Raw genomic sequence first — 23504 nt, 5'->3', positions numbered from 1 at the left:
GGATTGAACCCAGGGCCTCGCATGTGATAGACGAGCACTCTACCGGTGAGCCACAACCTCAGCCCCAGGACCAATTCTTAACAGGTAAACATTTTTAAATGAGTTTAAATTTATTGATTAGAAGTTTTGTTGTTTATTTCATTTCACAACTGACCCATTAGAACTTCTGCATCTGAATTTTTTTTACATTATTTCTACTATATCCAATTTTCCCTGTTCAAATTTTTGCACATTTAAATTTGATCAGGAGGGTGACATTTCTGTCAATGTTTAATCTATTATAAATTTTACCATGTCGGGCTGGGGCTGGGGCTGGGGCTCAGTGGTAGAGTACTTGCCTAGCACATGTGAGGCCCTGGGTTCAATCCTCAGCACCACATAAAAATAAATGAAATAAAGGTACTATGTCCAACTAAAAAATAAATATTTTTAAAGAAATTTTTACCATGTCAGTTTTTGCTCTTGTATAAATTTGGTTCTATCATTAGCAGTCTGTGTAATTAGCTGAGCACACTGATAATTGAACAATGTTAATATTAATTCTAAAAATAGCTTTTATTGAGCACTTACTATGTGCCAAGCATTGTTCTAGAACATCAATTCAAGTACTTAAGAATCAACAGCAGCCCTCTATTATAACTACCTCTGTTACACACAGGACAAAATGTAGCACAGAAAGGTTAAATATCTAGTCAAAGGACATTAAGCCAATGAATGGCAGAATTCACATCAAAAGGACAAGGTAAAAAAGATGCCTCTTGGACTATACATGGCCTGAAGTCAGCCATCACAGTTTCAATTTTCTATTCTGCACAAAACGTTTTGTAACATGTTTTATTGTTTATGACTAATAAATAACATTGGTGATAGCAGCTAACATTCAGAGTACTTACTATGTGCTAGGCACATGCTAAGGACTTTATATTCTCATTTAACCTTAACTACAACTACCACTTTACTAATAAGGAAAGTAATAAGACTCAAAAAGGTTAAACAGTAATTGACAGTGCTGTTAACTGAGAACATGGATTACAAAGCCCATGTTCCTAACCTAACCATGTGTTAAATGAAAATACACATCCTTCTAAGGATTAGTGGTATAATAAGAAATCTAAGCTTGTTTTTTTAAAAAAACTAAGCACCTAGGTCCCATATAATGTCCTTGTAATAAAATATTCCTCAGAGATATTTCATATTGAAATTAATAACTTGGATTATTTACATATATATATATATAACTTGCTTTACCAAATGACAACTGCTATAATCATGATAACTGATATCAAATGGCCATATATTTTTAAAAGTCTATAAGTAGCGGGCACAGTGGCACAAACCTATAATCCTAGCTACTTGGGATGCTAAGGCAGGAGGATCTCAAGTTGGAGGCCAATCTAACCAATTTAACGAGACCCTGTCTCAAAAATAAAAATTTTAAAAAGATCTGAAGATGTAAATCAACAGAATACTTGCCCATCATGCATAATTATGTCCCTGGGTTCAGTCCCCAATATTGTCAAAAATTAAGACAAAAAACAAACAAAAAGTGGAATCCCCTACACTTACATCAACTTCTGCCAACACATCTCTTCATGTTTCTGGGATAACAGGAATCCCATCCCAATCCAGTGCAAACTGACAGAAGAGTAAGTTCTGGTCTGCTTTTCAATTTCATGCACTTTTCTGGTGTTGCAAAAGTTACAAAGGTGAAGGTAAGTTACAAAGTCCTTAGTAGTCTTTTTTTGCTTGTGTTTTAAAGAAAATTCTCAGATTCAATGTGTGAAGGATACATGATTAATATAGTGAAAAGGAAACATTTGTATCTAGGAAAGTTTCTTTGGACAAATTGAATATTCCTTGAACTTCCCATAAATTGAGTAACCCTTATCTGAAAAGTTTAGGTGTTTCAAATTTCGGAGTCTTTCAGATCTGAGAATTTTTGCAGACTCCACAGTAAAAAAAAAAAAATTCAGACTTCAGAATATTTTGGATTTCACATTTTTAAATTAAGGATGCTCAACCAGTATTACTAAATGACTAAATCCAAATGAGAAAGAACTGTCTATAAAACATACCAAATATTGCCTGATTTATTTACACATTACATTCCTAGCTAATATCAAAACATAACATTTATATAATATACCCTTTACAGGAATCCAAACATTTCATAGAACTCTGTATTCTTTTCTTCTGTAACATTTATCAGAACTCTAATTAAAAGGTAGTACAATTGGGGCTGGGGATGTGGCTCAAGCGGTAGCGCGCTCGCCTGGCATGCGTGCCTCCCGGGTTTGATCCTCAGCACCACATACAAACAAAGATATTGCGTCTGCCGATAACTAAAAAATAAATATTAAAATTTTCATTTTCTCTCTCTCTCTCTCTCTCTCTCTCTCTCTCTTTTAAAAAAAAGTAGTACAATTAAATTTTTTTTTTTTTTTTAATATTTATTTATTTTTTTAGTTCTCGGCGGACACAACATCTTTGTTTGTATGTGGTGCTGAGGATCGAACCCGGGCCCCCACACGCATGACAGGCGAGCGCGCTACCACTTGAGCCACAGCCCCAGCCCGTACAATTAATTTTTAAAAGGTATATATACTACATACTATCTAAGCAATGCCAGGGACAGTCTGTATTACTCCAAATAGTGCTTTTCATAGTAGGTAAGCAAACAATATTTTTTGAATAGATTAGTAAGTCAGATTTTGGTTTACAACAACAAAAACCCTATATGATTTACATTGGGTAAGAGTAAGTAAGAGCTAAACTAGTTTTTATTCTGATGTCCATTTAGCAACTTTGGCCCACTTTAAAAAAAAAATGGCATGCTATGCTATGTTTTTAATGGAAAACAGTAAGTACATCTGTACTATCACATCCAAAAGCATTTTGGAAAAAGACATCATTACATAAAAGTAAAGTACTCCAGAATATGTATCTGTTGCATGAAATCACAGCAGAAAAATATAAAATAAAACTATATTTTGCTTTCCCTCAACAAAAGACCCCCCAAAAGATGTTCATAATCTTCGCTACCACATATTCTAAATAGCATTTTTAACAACGAAGCAATACAGATGTAACTATTTAAAGATTTGCTACAAATTGGATTTGCATTTATTTAGAAATTTATCATTTTTATATGATTTGCTCCTAACGTCTGCAAATCATATATATCTTTTAGGATGAAAGTTTATTTCTGAAGGGAGGGAAAGAAGAGGTACATGGGAACGAAATGGACCAAATTATATTGCGTGCATGTACAAATATGTAAAAATGAATTCCACTATTACGCACTAATTTTTTTTAAAAAGTTTTTCTCTGGTTGTTAATGAAGAAGATGTTAAAAAAAAAACAATCATTCCCATTAAAGTGATTCCTCATTTGTTATTAAGGCTTAAAGGAAAATAAGATTATGCATAAATATAAAGCATTTAATCTTTAGACTAAATTTAGGTCAAAATTATTTTTGGTTTAAAAAAAAAAAGTCCAGATTTATAGGGATACTGACAAAAAGCTCAACAGTTTACCTGGAGGCTGGGCTTGTAGCTTAGTGATAAGCATAAGCTCAATCCACAACAACAAAAAGTTTACCAAATTAAATGTGCAAGTCATCTATCTATCTTGGATTTTTAAAAAGACTTTTATCATCTACCTTTCATACTCATAAAGAAAAAAACACTAGGTAAATGAGGTATGGGGCAATTCCTCAGTACTGCTGAGCAAAAAAGTTTTTCCAAATAAATTATCTGGAAGAATTCCCAACTTCCAATGACAGGTATTTTTATTAACATTTATTCATGTGTTTAATCGAGGTAAGATCAGTTTATAAACCTCACATCAAACCCACTGTTCTTAGAAGCACTATATAATTCCTGCAAATTCTCTTTAGAATTATAAAAAAGAGAGGAAAGGTCAGAAGAAAACTTCTCTTGCTCCCCTTAAGTATTTCCTGGTAAAGATCTTAAGAACTTCAAAAAGCAGTTATTTCAGCAATCAGCAGCTTAGCTATCTGCTAAATTCTTCCTTGTTTACGTTGATCTGAGCCAAGAGCAACTGGACAAAATTGCTTAATCAGGATACTTGAATGATATGTAGCCAAGTGTAGGGCACAAAGCTTTTAAACAGATCAAGCTACACTCAAAGACAGTTGGTCTCACTGGGAAAAGTTCAACATGAAGACATCTGTGCCCCACCATACTTAAAAGAAAAAAGATCAGGTAAGTAATTGCATGAACTATGATCGGAGCAATGTTACTTCTAAGAGTTCTACAAAAACAGACATGAAACATGTAAAATATCTAAATGTACAGTTTAATCTTCATGCTAAGCTTAATCTTATGATTCATTTTATATATGTGTGTGTGTATAAAATATATATATTTTTTGGTACCAAGGAATGAACTCAGGGATACTCTACCACAGAGCCACATCCCCAGCCCTATTTTGCATTTTATTTAGAGATGTCTCACTGAGTTGCTCAGCTTTTGCTGAGGCTGGCTTTGAATTCGTGATCCTCTGGTCTCAGGCTCCTGAGCCACTGGGATTACAGGCATGTGTCATTGTATCAGGCTTCATTTAATATTTATTTAGTATACTCGTTCAATAATAATATTAACTCAACCCATGTGTGTGGGCGAGGGATTGAATTTAGGAGTGCTTTACTTCTGAGTTCTACCTTTAGCCCTTTCATTTTTTGAGACATGACTTTGCCAAGTTGCCCAGGGTAGCCCTAAATTTGTGATCCTCCTTCAGTCTCCGGAGAAAGTGGGATTACACGCGTGCACCACGGTGCCTGGCTCTAACTTTTTTTTTTTGGTACTAAAAAGTGAACCCGGGGGATTTAACCACTGAGTCACATTCCCAGCCCTTTTTACTTAGAGACAGGGTCTTGCTAAGTTGCTCAGAGCCTTGTTTAGTTGCTGAGGCTGGCTTTGAACTCATGATCCTCCTGCTGGGATTACAGGTATGTGCCACTGCGCCCGGCTTCATTTTTCTTTAATATTTATTTATTTATTTAGTTATAGTTGGATACAATACCTTTATTTTATTTATTTTCATGTGGTGCTGAGGATTGAACCCAGGACCTCGCACATGCTAGACGAGTGCTCTACTGCTGCACAACCCCAGTGCCTGGCTTTTTTTTGTAAAACCAACAATATCAGGTTAAAACTGTCCAAGGACTAGTGTAAAATAAAAACAATGGCCTTTAAAGGTAATCATTCTACAACTGTATACTGCAGAAACATTTTTTTCAAAGAATGTCAATGCCCAAAATGAGTTAAAAATAAACCTTATCTTTTAAAAACTGCTACTCAAAAGTTTAATATATTATTATAAAATAACTATGGCATATCACTATATCAAAAGCATCAAAACAATTAAAAGTGATGTGAAATACTGAAGTTACTAAAGTCCATGAACTTTGAGTGATAAAGGATCTACAGTGAGCAAGTGGGAGGTTGGGGGTATGTCTCTTTTTTTTAAAGGAAAACTAGCTAATAAATATAGAAGAAAAAAAAGAAAATGAAAATCTCCATTTGGGACATTCAATATATAATAACTGATTCAATACAACCATCAATGAATGCTGAAATCATTAGGTAAAATGTGGATGGATACAATGAGAGTGAGTTCTGCATCTATGGATCCAACCAACCAAGGATAGGGGGAGAAATGTGCATCTGAACGGTACATGTATGAATCTTTTTTCTTGTCATTACTCTCTTAATAATACAGTATAACAACCATTTTAATAGCATTTACATTGTATTGGTCATTATAAATAATCTAGAGATGATTTAAGATACACAGGAGGTATGCATAGATTCCATGCAAATACTATGCTATTTTATATAAGAAACTTAGGCCTCCACATATTTAGGTGTGCATAAGGGTTCCTAGAACCAATTCCCCCAAAGATATCAAGGTACAACTGTATTTATTTGGTACAAAAGTACTTCCAATAGACTACTCAGTAGTTGTAAAGACGAACCACACCTTTACAAAGGAGGGTCTAAGGTAATCAAATCTGGCTTGGTAATAATATTCATCATCATTTATAGCTGGCACAATTTATGTGTTTCCTGACTTAAAACAAAATGAAGTTCACAATACTATCATCTAAATATTTAATTGAATCTAATCTATAAGAAATACAATGACACTAGGAGGAAGGAATCAGACAAATTCAGAATATGAGATAAAGCAACTAGGCTTCATCTGTAAAAAGTTATGTGTCATTGCAGACACTGGTTATTGTTTAATTAGTATGGACAGAGATTTATCAATTTTATTGATCATTTCAAAGAACCAACTTCTGGTTTCATGGATTTTTCTTGTATTGTGTCCTTTTCAATTTGATTTTTAGTATTATTGGTAACTTTGCTTGCTTCTGATTAAATTAGCTCTTAAATGTCTAGTTTTTTTAAGGTAGAAACTTAGATGACTGGTTCAAGACTTATTCCCTTTCCTAATACAATCAATCAATATTATAAAATTGCTAGGACGCACTGCTTTGGATGGATCCAAATGCTTTCACAGTAGGGGAGAGTCACTCTCAGTTATCAAGCTATATACATTTCCAATAACCAAACAGCAATGTGATTGGCCTGTCATTCCTAACCTTACAACTAAGACCACCTCACTTCCATGTATAGGCTTGTATTCACTGGATTTCCAAAATCAACTATTTTTGTTTGGATCTTGAATGTCCCTTAGAAAAAGGCCCATGTGTTGAAGGACTGGATCTCAATCTGTATTACTATTGGAAGGCCGTAGAAACTTTAGTGGGGCCTTGTAGGAATACTGGAACACTGACCCTTCCTATCTTTTTGTTTCCTGGCTGCCATGAGGTGAACAGGGCCTCCTCTGCCATGCACTCCAGTCATGATGTCTAGTATCAGAAAGATGAATAATGCACCAATCTTATTCCTAAATAGGGGAACATAAAGAATTCTATGTCAGCTCTACTCTGGCACATTAGTAAGAGCTGGCCTATCCAAATATTATATCCAAAAATCATATAAAATTATGGCTGTGGGTAATAGCCCCATATTTACCACTTGCCCTAGATGTTCTCTCCCATTAGTCCACTGAACTCCTGATACTCCAAATCCTTGTCTCCTCTATCTCTTAATCTTCTTGCTGTGGGACTACAGCTCTGTTAGAACTCACTTCTCTAGCTGCCACTTCTGACCTAATCTGCTTTACTTCATATTGCATCCCCGCCCCCTTCCTTTAGTCTCAAAGTAAACCAAAACTCTGATTAACACAACCCATACTCGGCCCTGAGGGAGTCTCCTATCCTCCCAGTCTCCTTCCACAAGCCAGATTACTTGCTTCTAGTCCTACCCCAACTATCACCAAAGGGTTCCTGTACTAGAATTTTATGTGCTTGCATAAGGATGTCTTCTATTGCAATCAAAAGATTAAATGTGACATCTTTGCATCTTTTCCTTCATTTCTTTAGCCTTTTGGGGGTAATATGTTGAGGAAAAATTCAAATAACCATTTTAAAATTAACAATTCAATGGCATTAAGTACATTCAAAATGTTGTAAGGAGCTGGGGTTGTAGCTCAGTGGTAGAGCACTTGCCTAGCACATGTGAGGCACTGGGTTTGATCCTCAGCACCACATAATAAATAAATTAATTAAATAAAGGTGTTAGGTTCTTCTACAACTAAACATATTTTTTTAAAATGTTGTGTAACCCTATTCACAATAGCTAAACTATGGAACCAACCTAGATGCCCTTCAGTAGATGAATGGATAAAAAAAACGTGGAATTCAGCATTAAAAGAGAATTATAAAACCATGGTATTTGCAGGTAAATGGATGGAGCTGGAGAATATAACACTAAGTGAAACTAGCCAATCCCCAAAAAACCAAATGCAGAATGATTTATCTGATTTAAGGATGCTGATTCATACTATGCTGCGGGGGTAGGAGGGATGGGAGGATTAAATGAACTCTAGGTAGGGCAAAAGGGAAAGGGTGAAGGAGCAGAAGGGAAGGGGCACAGTGGTAGGAAAGACGGTGGAATGCGATGGTTATCATTACCCTAAGTACATGTATGAAGATACGAAGGATATGACTCTACTTTGTGTACAACCAGAGATACGAAAAATTGTGCTCTATATGTGTAATATGAATTGTAATGCATTCTGTTGTCATATATAACAAATTAAAATTTTTAAAAAATGTGTGCAACCACCAACTCTATCTGGTTTCAAATCATTCCCATCACTCACAGTGAAATCCTTTACCTATTTAAGCAGCTTCTCACCGACCCCAATCTACTAGTAATCACCAACTTGTATTCTGTTCTATATGGATTTATCAACCCTGAATATTTCCTACAGCATAATCACATAATATATGAACTTCTGTATCTGGCTTCTTTCACTTAATTTAAGGTTTTGGAAACTCATTCACATTATAGCAAGTATTACAACTTTATTCCTTTTTATAGTTGAATAATATTCTTCTGTATGTATATATGATAATTTGCTTATTCATTCATCCATTAATGGACTTCTGACTTGTCTACTTCTTTTTTATAAATAATACTGCTCCAAATGTGTGTACACATATTTGTTTGAGTACCAGCAATTCATTCTTTTGGGTACACAACGAGAAACTGAATTGCTAGCACATAAATGATTTTTTTAATTACTCTATTTTGTCTCTACTACTTCCTACTTATCTACATATCTTTTCTTCACAAGAATTTTTAGTTGGTTTCCCTAGGGTTTATAAGAATACATTTTGCTGTTCCCCAAATACCCCAAACTTATTCCTTGATCAACACCTATATACACAGCCATGTTTTCTGTATGGAAGCTGAGAAATTCATATTGTCAAATGCTTTTCTTCTTTATATCATTCAGTCTTTGGCCAAATGTTACTTCCTCAGGGAAGCATACCATAACTGTCCTACCTACAATAGCACCCATACATACTACCTTGTTCCTGATTTCTTTTTTGTTGAAGCCTTTATCACCATTGAAATCATATTAATTTGTTTAAATGTGTCTTTCACACCAGAACACTCTATGTAATAGCAGGCTTCATTTCCCTTGGTTATTATTATCCCCTCCGCACTTAAAGATAATATTTTGCCCATTGGTTTTCAAATGAATAGATTAATATTCACTCCATTATAAGATGTCCACATCTTATAAGACTGAGCAAAATACAAAATGTTTACACAAACTTAAGTTGATATCTTAACAATAAATTAACAAATAAAATGGCAGTCAAGATTGTTTTCGTTCTCATGACCATCCAATTGGCTTCTGCTTGTACTTGGAGAAAAAAAGAGGGGAGGGGGGCTATCATAAAATCTGGGTCAAAAAGTAACTCATTTAAATGTACATTTGGGGGCTGGGGATGTGGCTCAAGCGGTAGCACGCTTGCCTGGCACGCATGCGGCCCGGGTTCGATCCTCAGCACCACATACAAACAAAGATGTTGTGTCTGCCAAAAACTAAAAAAAATAAATAAATATTAAAAAAAAAAAATAAAAATAAATGTACATTTGGTATGGTCTTTGCATTGAAAGAACTTTCAATTTCAAGTAAGATCTGAATAATAATGAAATACTACCTCATATCTACTAAGAAGGCTATTATTAAGAACAAAAACAAAATACCAAGAGTTGAGAAGGATGTGGAGATTGGAACCTTATTGACATTGCTAATGACAATGTAAAATGGTACAGCCATGGTAGAAAACAGTTTGGTGCTTCCTCAAAAACTTAAACATGGTATTATATATATGATCTAGTAAACCCATATCTAGGTATATACACAAAAGAATTAAAAGCAGGCACTCAGATAGTTATACACCAATATTCATAACAGCATTTTGTCAATAGCCAAAAAGTAGAAACAATATAAATGATGACCAACAAATGAATGAACAAAATTGCTATATACATACAATGGAACATTACTCAGACATAAAAATAATAAATTTTTTATAAATGCTACAACATATAGAAAATATTAATGTTAATCAAAATAAGCTAGACACAAAAGGGCAAATATTGCATAATTCCACTCATTTAAGTTACACAGATTGAGTATATTCACAGAGATAGAAAGCAGAATAGAGATTATCAGGTACTAGGAAAAAGAGGAATTATTATTTAATGGGTATAGAGCTTATTTGGAGTGATTTCAAGGTCTAGAAATAGCGGTTACCAACACTGTAAATGTGCTAATGCCACTGAATTATAAACTTAAATGATAATTTTATGCTGTATATGTTTGTCACAATTTAAAAAATCATCAAAAGAAAAAGAAAATAGTAAATGGATATGCTAAAGTAAAAGAAAAAGACATACAAGTCTCACATTTTATATGTGGATTTTAAGAAAAGGTAAAACTATGGTGATAGAAGACAGGTCACTGGGATGGGTGTTACTCTGTTATGACATATACATACAGTGGCTTTTGAAGACACACAAAGGAAATTTTGATAGCTATGGAAATATTCTTTATTTTGATTGTGGTAGGGGTTATACAACCATACACATTTCAAACACATCAAATCATACTTAAACTTGATGAATTTCATAATATGTAAATTATGCTCTACTAAAGGTCATCTTAAAAATGAGAGACCTGAGATAGTCTAGACCTAAACATTTCTAATACAAAACAAAAATGCATTCTTGAGTGTCCAAGATTAAACAGAAAAATGACTAAAATTTAGTGCTATATATGAAATCTAAGATTCTTTACATCATATAAAATACTTCCATTTGTCAGTGGTGAGTGATGGTAGTAGACAGTTATATTTCAAATCTGTACCATATAACTGTCTACTACCATACAGATTTGAAATCCTTATTCTGGGAGTTTAAGAATTCATAAAGTTATACTGGAAGACTGTAATCAGAATATTTATCAATAGGTACTCATGGTACAGTCACTACTTTGTAAAGCAACTATTTCATTTGTCAAAATTCCAATGGATAAGATATTGTGTCTTGGGATCTTATATTCACTATGCCTTCTGAAGCCATATATAATTTTGCATAGATTTCTTTTAAAATACTGAAAAATGACTTATGTATAATGTTCTTCTAAAAACTTCTTTACTGAAGCCTAAAAAAAATCCAGGGCTCCCACTGTCTTTCCTACACTAGCCACAAGAATAGTGTGTAAATGATCACATAAGTTTTGGTATTCAAACTAGATACAACACTACAAATCTTCTTCAAGCTACTTAGAATACTTAGGATTGTTTTGCTTCTAAGAAGACTGCACTTAGGATTTGAGTCTAAAGTCACAGCTACATTATATTATTACTGGTTCATTTCTGATTTCTTGTCAATTAAAATATCAACATCTTTGTTCCATAAGGCATTGGTAAAATACACCTTTGAATTTTAAACCTAATGGACAAGGCTATATATTTTGGGGAAACAATCTTTTATCTTCTCATTCTAAGTAGATATTAAACAGTTTTTGAATCTTGATTCATCATCTAACATATTAGTTCCATTTTTAAATAGTTCATGTATAAAAACTGCATGTGAAGATTTAAATACAAAATGCATCCTGTGTAAGTGTAAGACACAAAGACCTTTAAACATCAATAGTCTATTTCATTTGTTTATATGTGGTGCTGAGAAGTGAACCCAGTCCCTCACACATGTGAGGCAATCGCTCTACCACTGAGCCCCAGCCCCAGCCCCAGCCCCAATAGTCTCTTAATATAATCCCCTATTAACACCAGCTACTTTTATTTTAATTTCTCTACCTTGACGGAAAACATAGTCATGAGGAAAGTCCATCAAATAACTTGTAAAACTGTATTTGTGATCCAGTTTTTATTTATTACAAGTATGATATTACTCTGTTATGACATGCGCATACAATGGCTTTTGAAGACAGATGTTCTAGAAATTTTTTCATGAAGCATCATCAAAGACCCTGGACATTTTTTTCAGATATTTAACCTTGATTATTTTCTGTAAGAAATGTATTTGTCCACCTTGATGCCTATAGTACCTTTTATTTTCTAAAACTCATTTAAAGATAATAATAACAGGGGCTGGGGTTGTGGGCTTAGTGGTGGAGCACTTGCCTAGCATGCATGAGGCACTGTGTTCAATTCCCAGCACCACATAAACAAACTAAATAAACAAAATAAAGGTACTGTGTCCATCTACAACTAAAAAAGACATTTTTAAAAAAGATAATCATTCCACAAGTCATTTTAATATCTAAAATATGCAACTTAAAAATTGGAAATTTAACAAGGCTATCACTATTTTTCATTTACTCTGCACATTACTGCTTTATACTTCCATTTTATAGTTTATTTCCATTTAATTATCCTCTCGGTGAGGGAAAAAATGAAAACAATCAAAATAGAAACCTAGTTCATCTTTATTTTGGCCCCACCAAGCAGGTCTATTTTGTCCTTCAAAAGGAACTCGAAGAGATTCCTTTCATTACACTTTATAAAAGTCTCATTACACTCTTGTAATTTTTGCTTGCTCAGTTAACTTTTTCATTATAAAACAACCTTATATTCTTTTTATACACATCTACCTATAAGGTTTCAATAACTGGAAACAAAGCAAAAAACTTAATTCATGATTCTAACATATTGAGACAGTAGTTTATGCTAAATACAAGCATAATACTTATCGTTCGGGGCTGGGGATATAGCTCAGTTGGTAGAGTGCTTGCCTTGCACGCACAAGGCCCTGGGTTCAATCCCCACCACCAAAGGAAAAAAAAATACTTATCTTTCCTTCTAAACAAATGATATTGTACTGATAATTCATGTCAGTTTAATTCCCAACATGATTCAACAATTCTAGTTTCATGCTTTGATATTACTGACATTTTATATGAAGGCAGAACAAATAGCTGAGTTCTAGTTTTCTGAGTTATTATTTTCTCACTCTCATTTTTATTAGCCATCTTCAATAACATAATAGAAGAAACATGTGTTTATGGCTCTTTTCAATTGTCAATTTTTTTCTGACTTCTGTACCCAAATGAGGATGCTGTTTCTTCATTTTACTAAATAAAAGTAATGTCTAACTTTGTAGTCATTCCATTTGCCCTAGACTTGTAGAGTTCTAGTTTCTACTTGCCAAAAGAAAACTAAAATAAGAATATCTTTTCAAAGATAGAGAGCTGGCTTTTCTTTTGAATCTTCATATTTTTGATTAAGATAATCCTAATCTGAATCTTGGAATGAAAAATTGTTATCAAGAATCCTAGGTTAGTTAACATGAATTTTAAAGGGTTACTTTTTTTCATCTTCACTACTTTTCTCCGTTTGAAAACATTCAGGCATATACCTTAACTCATAATTCAATGTCTTGATGTAGGAAGTCCAGGCTACAGAATATCATAAAATCTAAACTAACACATTCTCAAAACTCAAAATAAGATAATTATATATATTCTGTATGTGACTAATACTACATTTGCTCAATGAATAAAATCTAGCTGCAGTCAGGATTACCTATGGTCAAACAGATTTATAAAACCTAAAAAGCAGATCTGAAATACACTGGTTATTTTTTATGATTTGAAATGTAAGGAAAGAAATTATTAACTATTTCTAACAAAACTGGGGGGAGGGGCTAGAACAAGGAGTCTTTAGGCCACAGTAAGACCCCAGATATTACAGAACATAAAATGGAATAATTTAAGACTTCAATTAAAGTTAAAAAAAATTATTTAAAACAAGAGCACAGAAGTTGTGCTTCCAAAAAATTTTTTTTGGTTTAAAGGGAAAGGGATGAGAAAGGCGATACAAGGCACTACCAGACTCCTTACCCATTGTTGTTGGTGCTGGAGCTTCCTGATGGTATTTTCAGCTTGCTCCAGCTTAGCACTGGCCTCATCACTCTGCTGTTTGATGGTGGCCAACTCCCGTTTTATGAGGTAGTTTTCCTCAGCCTCCTGGGCTCTTGTCACTTGTCCCTTAGGACATAATTTTTTTTTGTGTAAAGCAATTTAGGACAGATTCAAGAAAGACTGCCTTTGTGAGGTTTAGTTATTTACTTTCACATGTTAAAAAAAGAATCACCTCAGAATAGAACAGCCTAGTTAATTATTAACTAGCAGCTTATTATTGCTCCAGAAAATTTTTGGAAACTAAATGAAAAATTAATTGACAATCTTAAGAACAATTCTTTCAGTCAATAAAAATTCATGCAATATTACTGAGTTGTACATGCAGGACTAAAATTTTCAACAAATAGCAGTTAATTTCAAAGAATCCACTGATTGCCATTTGTAATAAAGAATACTTTAAAAAATAAGGTTAGCTTTATAACGTGCAAAAGGTGCCTATTTGAGTGTACTAGATAAGTTATTAAAAATTAAATTTATACCCATATACCACCCAAAAAATTATTTCTAGGAAAATGCATGTAAAATTGCATGCATTAGAATATAAATTTCTGAGTTTAGGACTTTTCTTCGAAGTACAGTTAGAGAAAATGCTTTAAAAAAAAAAAAAAAAAAAACACAAAAAAAAACTATACCTGTATCAATCTATCTGCCAAGGAAGCACTTTCCTACAAAAGGAAAAATTCAGATAGAAATATAAGAGAAAGAAAATAAAAGTGATAAAATTAGGAATAAGAAGAAACAAAGGTACTCAAATTCCAACTGCTTTTCATTGTTAATTAAAAAGGACACCTAAAAATTTAAAACTTTTTTTAACTGAATAAGTTTTTATTCTTAAAAATACATCAAAACAAAGACTACAAAAAACCATGTGTTTCCAAGAAGAAAATGAACACAAATTCCAAGTGGTTTTTCATTACTTGGGCAAGTAAATATCTTCTCTTGAAAGCTTACCTTTTTACATCTTTAATTTTAATCATATTATCAAACTACATATATGAAAGGGAGAAGGAATTTGAGTAAGCAATTCTACATATAAAGTGTGACAGCAATTCGTGCCATAGTAACATCCAAAGAAATAAAGTAAAGAAAATAAGACAAATGAAATCAATCAGCTCAATTTAATAAACACTAGTAATAATGAGCAAGTAAACTTTTTGGTTACAGAATTGAACTGATACGTAAGTATTTATAGAATTCTAAGTGTTGACACATCTAGGTCATTTAAGCCAGTAAAAAAGTTACTTAATTCTCTAGAAATAAAATCCAAACTTAATAAATTCCTACAGCATCTTTATCACTTTTAAACGGTTTAACAAGATAAGAACACTTTCTCTGAAAATGACTGACTCCAAAGACAAAAATTCACCTAGAAAATTGTCTTACTCTAAGCCAGGTTTAGGGAATGGGGGAGGAGGAAAAAAACAATTGAGTTCAACATTCATGTGGCATCACCAAAAAGTAGAAATAGCCTCAAAGCAACTCTAATACAATGAGAGACATACAGTGAAGCTATAGTTTACTTAACATACAGTATCTGCAATTATTATACAATAGACAGACATGTAATAAACTTCCTATCCTTGTACACTGATATTTAATATGAAATCATCTTTTCTTTAAAAACGAAAGACAGGGGATGGGGTTGTAGCTCAGTGGTACAGCACTCACCTAGCAAGTGCGAGGCCCTGTGTTCCATCCTCAGCATCACATCAAAATAAATAAATAAAATAAAGGTTTTGGTAGAGAGAGAAGAGGGGAGGGGAGGGGGGATAGTAGAGGATAGGAAAGGCAGCAGAACACAACAGACACTAGTATGGCAATATGTAAATCAACGGATGTGTAACTGATGTGATTCTGCAATCTGTATACGGGGTAAAAATGGGAGTTCATAACCCACTTGAATCAAAGTGTGAAATATGATATATCAAGAACTATGTAATGTTTTGAACAACCAACAATAAAAATTTAAAAAAAAAAATAAAGGTTTTTTTAAAAAAAATTAAAAAAAAAAACGAAAGGGGGCTGGGGCTAGGGCTCAGTGGTAGAGCACTCGCCTAGCATGTGCAAGGCACTGGGTTCGATCCTCAGCACCACATAAAAATAAATTTTAAAAAATAAAGGTATTGTGTCCAACTACTATATATATAACGACTGAGGTGGTCACTCAGTGGTAGAGCGCTTGCTTAGCACGAGTGAGGCACGGGATTCAATCCTCAGCACCACATAATAAATAAATAAATAAATAAATAAATAAATAAATAAAGGTCTTGTGTCCATCTACAACCAAAAAAAAACTTTAAAAACAAGAAAGAAAGAAAGAAAGAGAAAGAGAGAGAGAGAGAAAGAAAGAAAGAAAGAAAGAAAGAAAGAAAGACAAACACTGCAAATTATCCCTTTCCTAGTTTTTTATTTCTTAGATATTTATCTATAAACTTTCAGGAAGACTTCAAAGATACTTGACAATATAATAAGGAATATTTTTAAACCTAGTTACTCTTGCCTCTAATTTTTAAAGGGAGCAACAAAAAAAAATCTGTGAATTCAAATGGTGTTTTTCTTTTAATAAAGCAAAATTCCTACACTATGCTTTGATTACTCCATTCATTCTTACAGTATCAGAAACACAACTACAAAAGGTTCATCAAAAGCACAATACAAAAATTATGCAAAATTTCCACATCTGCCAATTATTATGAAACAGAGAAGAGGCAATGAGTAGATATTAAAATAATTTTAACTAAAGTTTACACACAACTCTCTTTTACTGAAAATCAATATCAGAGTGAATTTTTATATAAAGAATACAAAGGGATAAGAATTTTAATCATTTTGACTAAATGTAAAAGTAATGTAAATGTAAAATAATTCTAGACCTTAAATGAATTATTGCCTCACTTGACAGTCCATGAGGAAGCCAGGACAACATGTGAATCATCTGAGGATAGGAAAGGTAGCAGAATACAACAGTCACTAATATGGCATTATGTAAAAATGTGGATGTGTAACCGATGTGATTCTGCAATCTGTATTTGGGGTAAAAATGGGAGTTCATAACCCACTTGAATCTAATGTATGAAATATGATATGTCAAGAGCTCTGTAATGTTTTGAACAATCAATAATAAAAAAAAACATTTGAATCATCTTTAAAAAGTTGTTATCAGAATCAATTCCCAATTAGATTCTAGAAGAACGTATTTTTTAGAGGTTACACAGAAAGAAAACAAATGACATCAATATTAATCCAATAATTACCCAAGTTAAAACCTTAATATGAAAGGTCAGGAACTTGTACCCATCAATTTTTATTAATAACTAGCTATGCGGCTAAACAGTAAGCTAGGCAAGTTAACAGTCAATAACACAACTTAAGAGATACATGTGCCAAATTTTTTGAGAATTTCTTAAATATATGGAAAAATCCTAAAAGCATTCAACAGAAATTCATAATAGTTACTTACTTTTTCTAACGTTTCAATGCGCTGTTTTAAAAGTCTATTTTCTGTGCGTAACCTCTGCCAAAAAAGAAAAAAACAAAATTTTGCTTGAAAGCATTCTGGAGAGTAAACAAAATTCCTAAATCAAGTCCTGAAAACATGCCATCTTTTATAAATAAAAAGAGTATAAGAAATGGTTACATTACCAGATGTCAGACCATTAAAGGCTCCCATTAAGAAATCTATGACAAATGAATAATTGTATTTTTCATTCCAGCTATACACTAAAGTATATAAATAATCCTTCTCTTTTCTATATTTAAAAGGACAAAGATAAATGTTTTAAATTACCCATTAGATGGAAAAATTTGTAACCTGCCTATCTCCTACAAAGCCTATTCACATAATTAGTATTTAAATGTCAGTTGAATTAATAAAAACTTCAAATATGCATATTAATACAATAGCAAACTATCATTTTAGATTAGACAAGTCTTCATTTATATTATAGATACAAGTTGCAAAATTCCTTACATTTGAAATTATAAGACAATTTATCATGAGTTATCATCTACTTAAAAAAATTAGAAGCTCCAATTACAAGTACTGTTTCTACATTTAAGAAAAACCAGATTTAAAAAAAAACAAAAACTTGGGCTGGGGATTTTAGCTCAGTTGGTAGACTGCTTGCCTCGCATGCACAAGGCCCTGGGTTCAATCCCCTGTACCAAAGGGGAAAAAAAAAAAAAAAAGGGAAGAAAAAAAGAAAAAAAACTTTATTTAATTGTTCAATGCTTGATTACCTAAAACTTGTCAAAATTAATTTCAGGTATTAAATACAAATCACCCTACATTTAAAAAAATCATCTTTTTGTATATTCTACCAATATAATTTCTTATAAGTTCCCTATAAAAATTATTCCTTCAATTTTCAATTCTCTTTATGTTATCCTTTCATTTTGCCATCCCTGAATTTTCAAACCCCACTTACTTTCTATATCAATTTGTTCCAAAGCTCAATCCTATTTCTCAACTCTAATTTTTTCTAAAACTTCTTCCTTGGAAAATCATTTCAACAATTGAATATTCCATTTTGCCAGTAAAGACTTAAATACAATTTGTATAACAAATGGAGTCTTATTTCAGGAAATAAGAGACTATAAATTTTTATATCTTAAATAGATCACAAATTGGAATATTACAAAGATACTTTGCAAATTGTATTTTCTTGTTCTATATACTAAAACATATCTACATAATTTGAAATGGACATAATGTATGACCTCAGAATATAAAATAACAGCTAGAGAAGTAAAATTGTCCCAGATTTCCTGGTTGTTCCTTCCATGTGTAGCATAGTAGATTACATAAATCAGCCAATTATTATTATTAATACTAGAGTTTCTGTTTTGTTTTTGATACTGAGGATTAAACCCAGAGGCTCTCTATCACCCAAGCCACACCCCCAACTCTTTTTATTTTTTTGAAACAGGATCTCACTAAGTTACAGAAGCTGGCCTCAAATTTGTGATCTTCCTGCCTTAATCTCCCAACTCTCTGACACAACAGGCAAGTCTCTGGGACTACAGTTGTGCACCACCATGCCTGGATATTTAAAAAGCCATTTGAAACCAAACAAGATTCTCATAAGGTTCAACAAAAGGTTCCCAAAAGGTTCAACATAAGGTTCAACAAAAGGAAACATTTTGTTTCTCCTGAAAGACTTAACTTTAAGTTTCAACTAGACAACTAAGTAAATAGTTATTTATGACAGAAGTGATAAAAATAAATTTAAAAAAATTTTTTTTAGTTGTAGAGGGACACATGCTATCTTTGTTTATTAATTTATTTTTTATGTCGTGCTGAAGATCTAACCAGTGCCTCAAACATGCTAGGCAAGCACTCTGTCACTGAGCTATAGCCCCAGCCCCTAAAATAAAATTTAAAGATTAAAATATTCACGGGAATTTCCTTCCCCCACCTCCTTTAAATCTTCTGAAATCTATTTTACTATAAATTAAAATCTAATTTAAACCTAACCAAAAGTTTTAAAATCACTTTTTCTTATTTAATGTTTTGACTGACTGATTGTAGTGCTAAAGTTTGAACCCAGGGCCTCATGCATACTATGTGAGCACTTTTCACTGAGCTATAATCCCCAACTTCTAAAACCACTTTTAAATAAATCATTGCATCCCCTTTTGTGTGACATATACTCCATGAGGCATGAGTATTATTTTAGTTCTTTTATCTCTTTTTTAACAGTTTTTCTTTGGGTGTCTCTTTTTATTGCTATGAAACTTTACAAGGAATTAAATTCAACTAGATTTGTTAAATATGCATTTTGTTGAGAAAAAAAAATCACATCTTTAAATAAAATTATTTTTGTCTCTCTATTCATCTTTTAAAAAAGTCTATGTGTAGGGCTGGGGCTGGGGGTCAGTGGGAGAGCACTTGCCTCACACATGTGAAGCAGTGGGTTCGATCCTTGCACCAAGTAAAAAATAAATGAATTAATAAAGATATTGAGTCCATCTACAGCTAAAAAAGTTTTTAAAAAACGTCTATGTGTAAAGTTTTTAAAGTTTCTTAGGGTGTATCATATTTTTCATTTAGGTTATACCTAGATATGCTATCTATTTCTATTTTATTTTATTTTATTTTTTTAATTTTTTATTGTTGGCTGTTCAAAACATTACATAGTTCTTGATATATCATATTTCACACTTTGATTCAAGTGGGTTATGAGCTCCCATTTTTACCCCATATACAGATTGCAGAATCACATCAGTTACACATCCATTGATTTACATATTGCCATACTAGTGTCTGTTGTGTTCTGCTGCCTTTCCTATCCTCTACTATCCCCCCTCCCCTCTTCTCTCTCTGCCCCCTCTACTGACATTCATTTGTCCCCCTTGTATCTATTTCTATTTTAAATGGGACTTCTATTTCCAGTGTATTTTTGAACCATTTATTGCAGATATATAGTAAGCTAGTAAGTAAATCTACTTGATTGAGTTATTATTAATCTTTGCCACACTTTTCTAGAATAGAGTGTTTTGTAAGATTTAAAATGAAAACTATTAAAAGATCACTAGATATGCCTATATAAAAATACACATCTTGTACTTGAAGCAAAAAGCTTTTTTGACTTAGCAAACTAGAAAAGAAAAAAATGAGACTAAGAGTAAGAACAAGAATTAATATTACTAAAGTAGTAGTGAGGGCTGGAGATGTGGCTCAAGCAGTAACGCGCTCGCCTGGCATGCGTGGGGCGCTGGGTTCGATCTTCAGCACCACATAAAATAAAATAAAGATGTTAAAAAAAAAAAAAAAGTAATAGTGAAATGGAAACTCAATGCTGAAAACAACACACCCCAGGAACATTCTTTAGGAAATTTACTTAGTACACATAAAAAGTCTTAAAAATACTAGTATCCCATAATTCAATAATACTAATTTTGACAATTAGCTATAAAAAAAAATAAGGAGTCAAAAAACCTTTATATACAAAGATGTATGAGTATTATTTTTGATAATGAATAGTGAAAAATAACCTAAATATCTCCAAACACAGGAATCTCAGTTTCAAATAACCTACTCTTTTTCTTGGGAGGTGGCGGGGGAGGGTAACAGGAATTGAACTCAAGGGTACTCAACCACTGAGCCACATCCCATGCCCTGTTTTGTATTTTATTTAGAGACAGGGACTCACTGAGTTGCTTAGAGCCTCGCTTTTGCTGAGGTTGGCTTTGAACTCGCAATCCTCCTGCCTCAGCCTCCTGAGCTGCTTCAAACAACTCACTCTTTTAAGATCATCTCCCATTCTTTCCAGCTTCTTCACATTATAAAGTAACTCAATTCCAATAATTCTCCTTTTCATTAGAACACTCCTGTGATCCTGACATTGTTTTATTGTCACTTAATCCCTGATGTCCTCTCTTCCCTCTAAACAAAACGTCACTTCCAATCATTATACATACTTCCTTGCTCCTCTCCCCCTTAGCTGTACATCTGCCCAATGAAGCCACTATTGTGGATTAACTCTGAAAACACTATGTCTGTGTATCTATAGTGGCATGTCTAACCACAGGGAAAAAAAACAGGATGTTTACTTAAATTAGCAATCATAAAATTCAGAAATTTCCTTGTTGCATCCTTCTCACACCCTCCCAGATTACTATTTTATACTTATTCCTCTTCCTTTAAACCAGCAACACTCAAACCCACTGCCACTCAGCTTGATAATCTTCTGATTTCACTGAAAAAAACTGAAACAATCAGAAGATAATTTCACCCTAAATCTTATCTACATTTTTGCCCACATTTTGGTGTAGGTTCCTATTATTGTAGATTAATTATCTCTTCTAGTATACCAAGTTCACTTCCTACCTGTGCACTCAATCTCATAACCTTGACTCCAGCAATTCCCACTGTTCATTCATAACCTTTAATTTTTCCTACTTAATTGTCATCATAAGAGCATGTAGCTCTTTTTCCCATTTAAAAAACAAAACAAATATCACAACTTTATCTGGCTACTGTTCCATTTCTCTCTTCTTGATAGCAAATTCCTTGAAAAATATCCCTGATTTTTCTACTTCTATTCCAGTCAGGTTTTAGTGCCCACCACTTCTCTGCTCTTTTCCAATTTATTGCCAGGCTATTAAACCCAATGGTCATCTCCATTCTCATCTCCAAACTATTTTTAGCATTTAACACAGTTAATCTTCTCTTCCTGAAAGCTTCTAGGTCTTTACATTTACCCGATTTTCTCCTACTTTGCAACTTTCAAGGCTTTCAACTTTATTGGCTTACCTGGGGCTCAATTCTTGAACTCTCCTCTATTTTATCCACACTCACTTGACAAGTAAACTCACCCATTCTCAATGCTCTGAATACATTATCCAGCCAATAATTGCCCAATTTATGTTTTGAGGCTGTCTTCATTTCAGATCTATTTGGCTACTTGGACATTTCCTAGGCATCTTATTCTTAAAATATCCAAAGCTGGACTCCTGGCATTCGCACTAAACCAGATCCTATTACAATGCTCCCCATCTTGGGTAGCAAGGTTTCTAATTGCTCAGGCCAAAAAAAAAAAAAAAAATTGATTACTTTCTCTCTCACATCTCTACATTCAATCTGTCAGCTTTATCTTTAAAATCTATTCATAATCCAACTACTTCTTAACAGTTCAATCTAAGCTACCATCATCTTTTTAAAAAATATACATTTATTTTTTTTTATCTGGTGCTGAAGACTGAACCCAGTGCCTCACACATGCTAGGCAAGTGCTCTATCACTGAGCTACAAACCCAGCCCCATCATCATCTTTTGCCTGCCTCATCTCACCAGCCTTCTAGTTAATTTCTCTGCTTCTGTTTCTACCGTCTGCAATTTATTCTCAACACAGTAGTAAGACAGATCCAATGAAAACATAGGTCAGATCTTGTCCTCTACTGTAAGTCCCCAATGGCTTTCATCTCACCAGGATACAAGTTGCAGTCATTATCATTAACAGCACTACCTTATTTACAACCTGCTCTACCTTACCCACCCCTTTCTCATCATGATATTGTCCCATCCACAAGGCTCCTCAGGCACACTCTAATCCAGATTCTTCCAGATACCCACACAGCTAACTGTGTCACCTCCTTCAGGTCATTATTTAAAAGTTACCTGTTCAAGTTTTCTAAATTTTCAGCCTAAATACTACCATTTTATATTCCCTTTCCTGAAAATACTTTTCTCTCCTTAACACTATCCATCTAAAATACTATATAACTTACTGTTCTATTAGTGTGATTTCCATACTCGAATGAAAGCTCCACAAGGGCAAGAGTTGGTCTATTTCATTATTACATCTCAAATGCCCAGAATAGTGCTTAGGCATGTGGTAAGATCTGTAAATTATTCATTAAATGAATGACTTATTTAATAAATTATTCTATTGTGCCTCCATTGGATATTGTATAATCATTCTTTATTTTTAGGTATTGGGTACTAAACTCACGATTTCATACTTGTTAGATAAGCAATCTACCACTGAGCTATGTCCCCAGTCCTTTTTTAATATATATATATGTATGTATGTATATATATATATATATATATATATATATATATATATATATATATATTTTTTTTTTTTTTT

At 33.1% G+C, this 23504-nt stretch overlaps 1 protein-coding gene and 1 long non-coding RNA gene across 10 annotated transcripts in view; one reads left to right on the top strand and one right to left on the bottom strand.

Annotated features, from left to right (window-relative positions):
• The window catches only part of Evi5 (ecotropic viral integration site 5), a 205605-nt gene that overhangs the window by 82871 nt on the left and 99230 nt on the right, over positions 1-23504 (bottom strand). For 7 of the 9 annotated variants that reach the window (XM_048814446.1, XM_048814445.1, XM_015500836.2 and 4 more), the window contains 3 exons: positions 17369-17422; positions 14541-14573; positions 13828-13974 (listed from right to left, as the gene is read on the bottom strand). In XM_048814446.1, the coding sequence (XP_048670403.1) occupies positions 13828-13974; positions 14541-14573; positions 17369-17422 (234 nt within the window). The remainder of the gene's footprint in view (positions 1-13827; positions 13975-14540; positions 14574-17368; positions 17423-23504) is intronic. The other 2 variants (XM_048814447.1, XM_048814448.1) reach the window with 2 other exon arrangements.
• LOC125620126 overlaps positions 4098-23504 on the top strand; it is an 80082-nt gene continuing 60675 nt past the window's right edge. Inside the window, exon 1 of the long non-coding RNA XR_007351702.1 lies at positions 4098-4226. This is a non-coding gene — a long non-coding RNA (uncharacterized LOC125620126). The remainder of the gene's footprint in view (positions 4227-23504) is intronic.

The sequence above is a fragment of the Marmota marmota genome, unplaced genomic scaffold (genome assembly GCF_001458135.2).
Source record: "Marmota marmota marmota unplaced genomic scaffold, marMar, whole genome shotgun sequence".
In the NCBI taxonomy this organism is placed as follows: Eukaryota; Metazoa; Chordata; class Mammalia; order Rodentia; family Sciuridae; genus Marmota; species Marmota marmota.
This window is presented reverse-complemented; position numbering and strand designations above follow the sequence as displayed.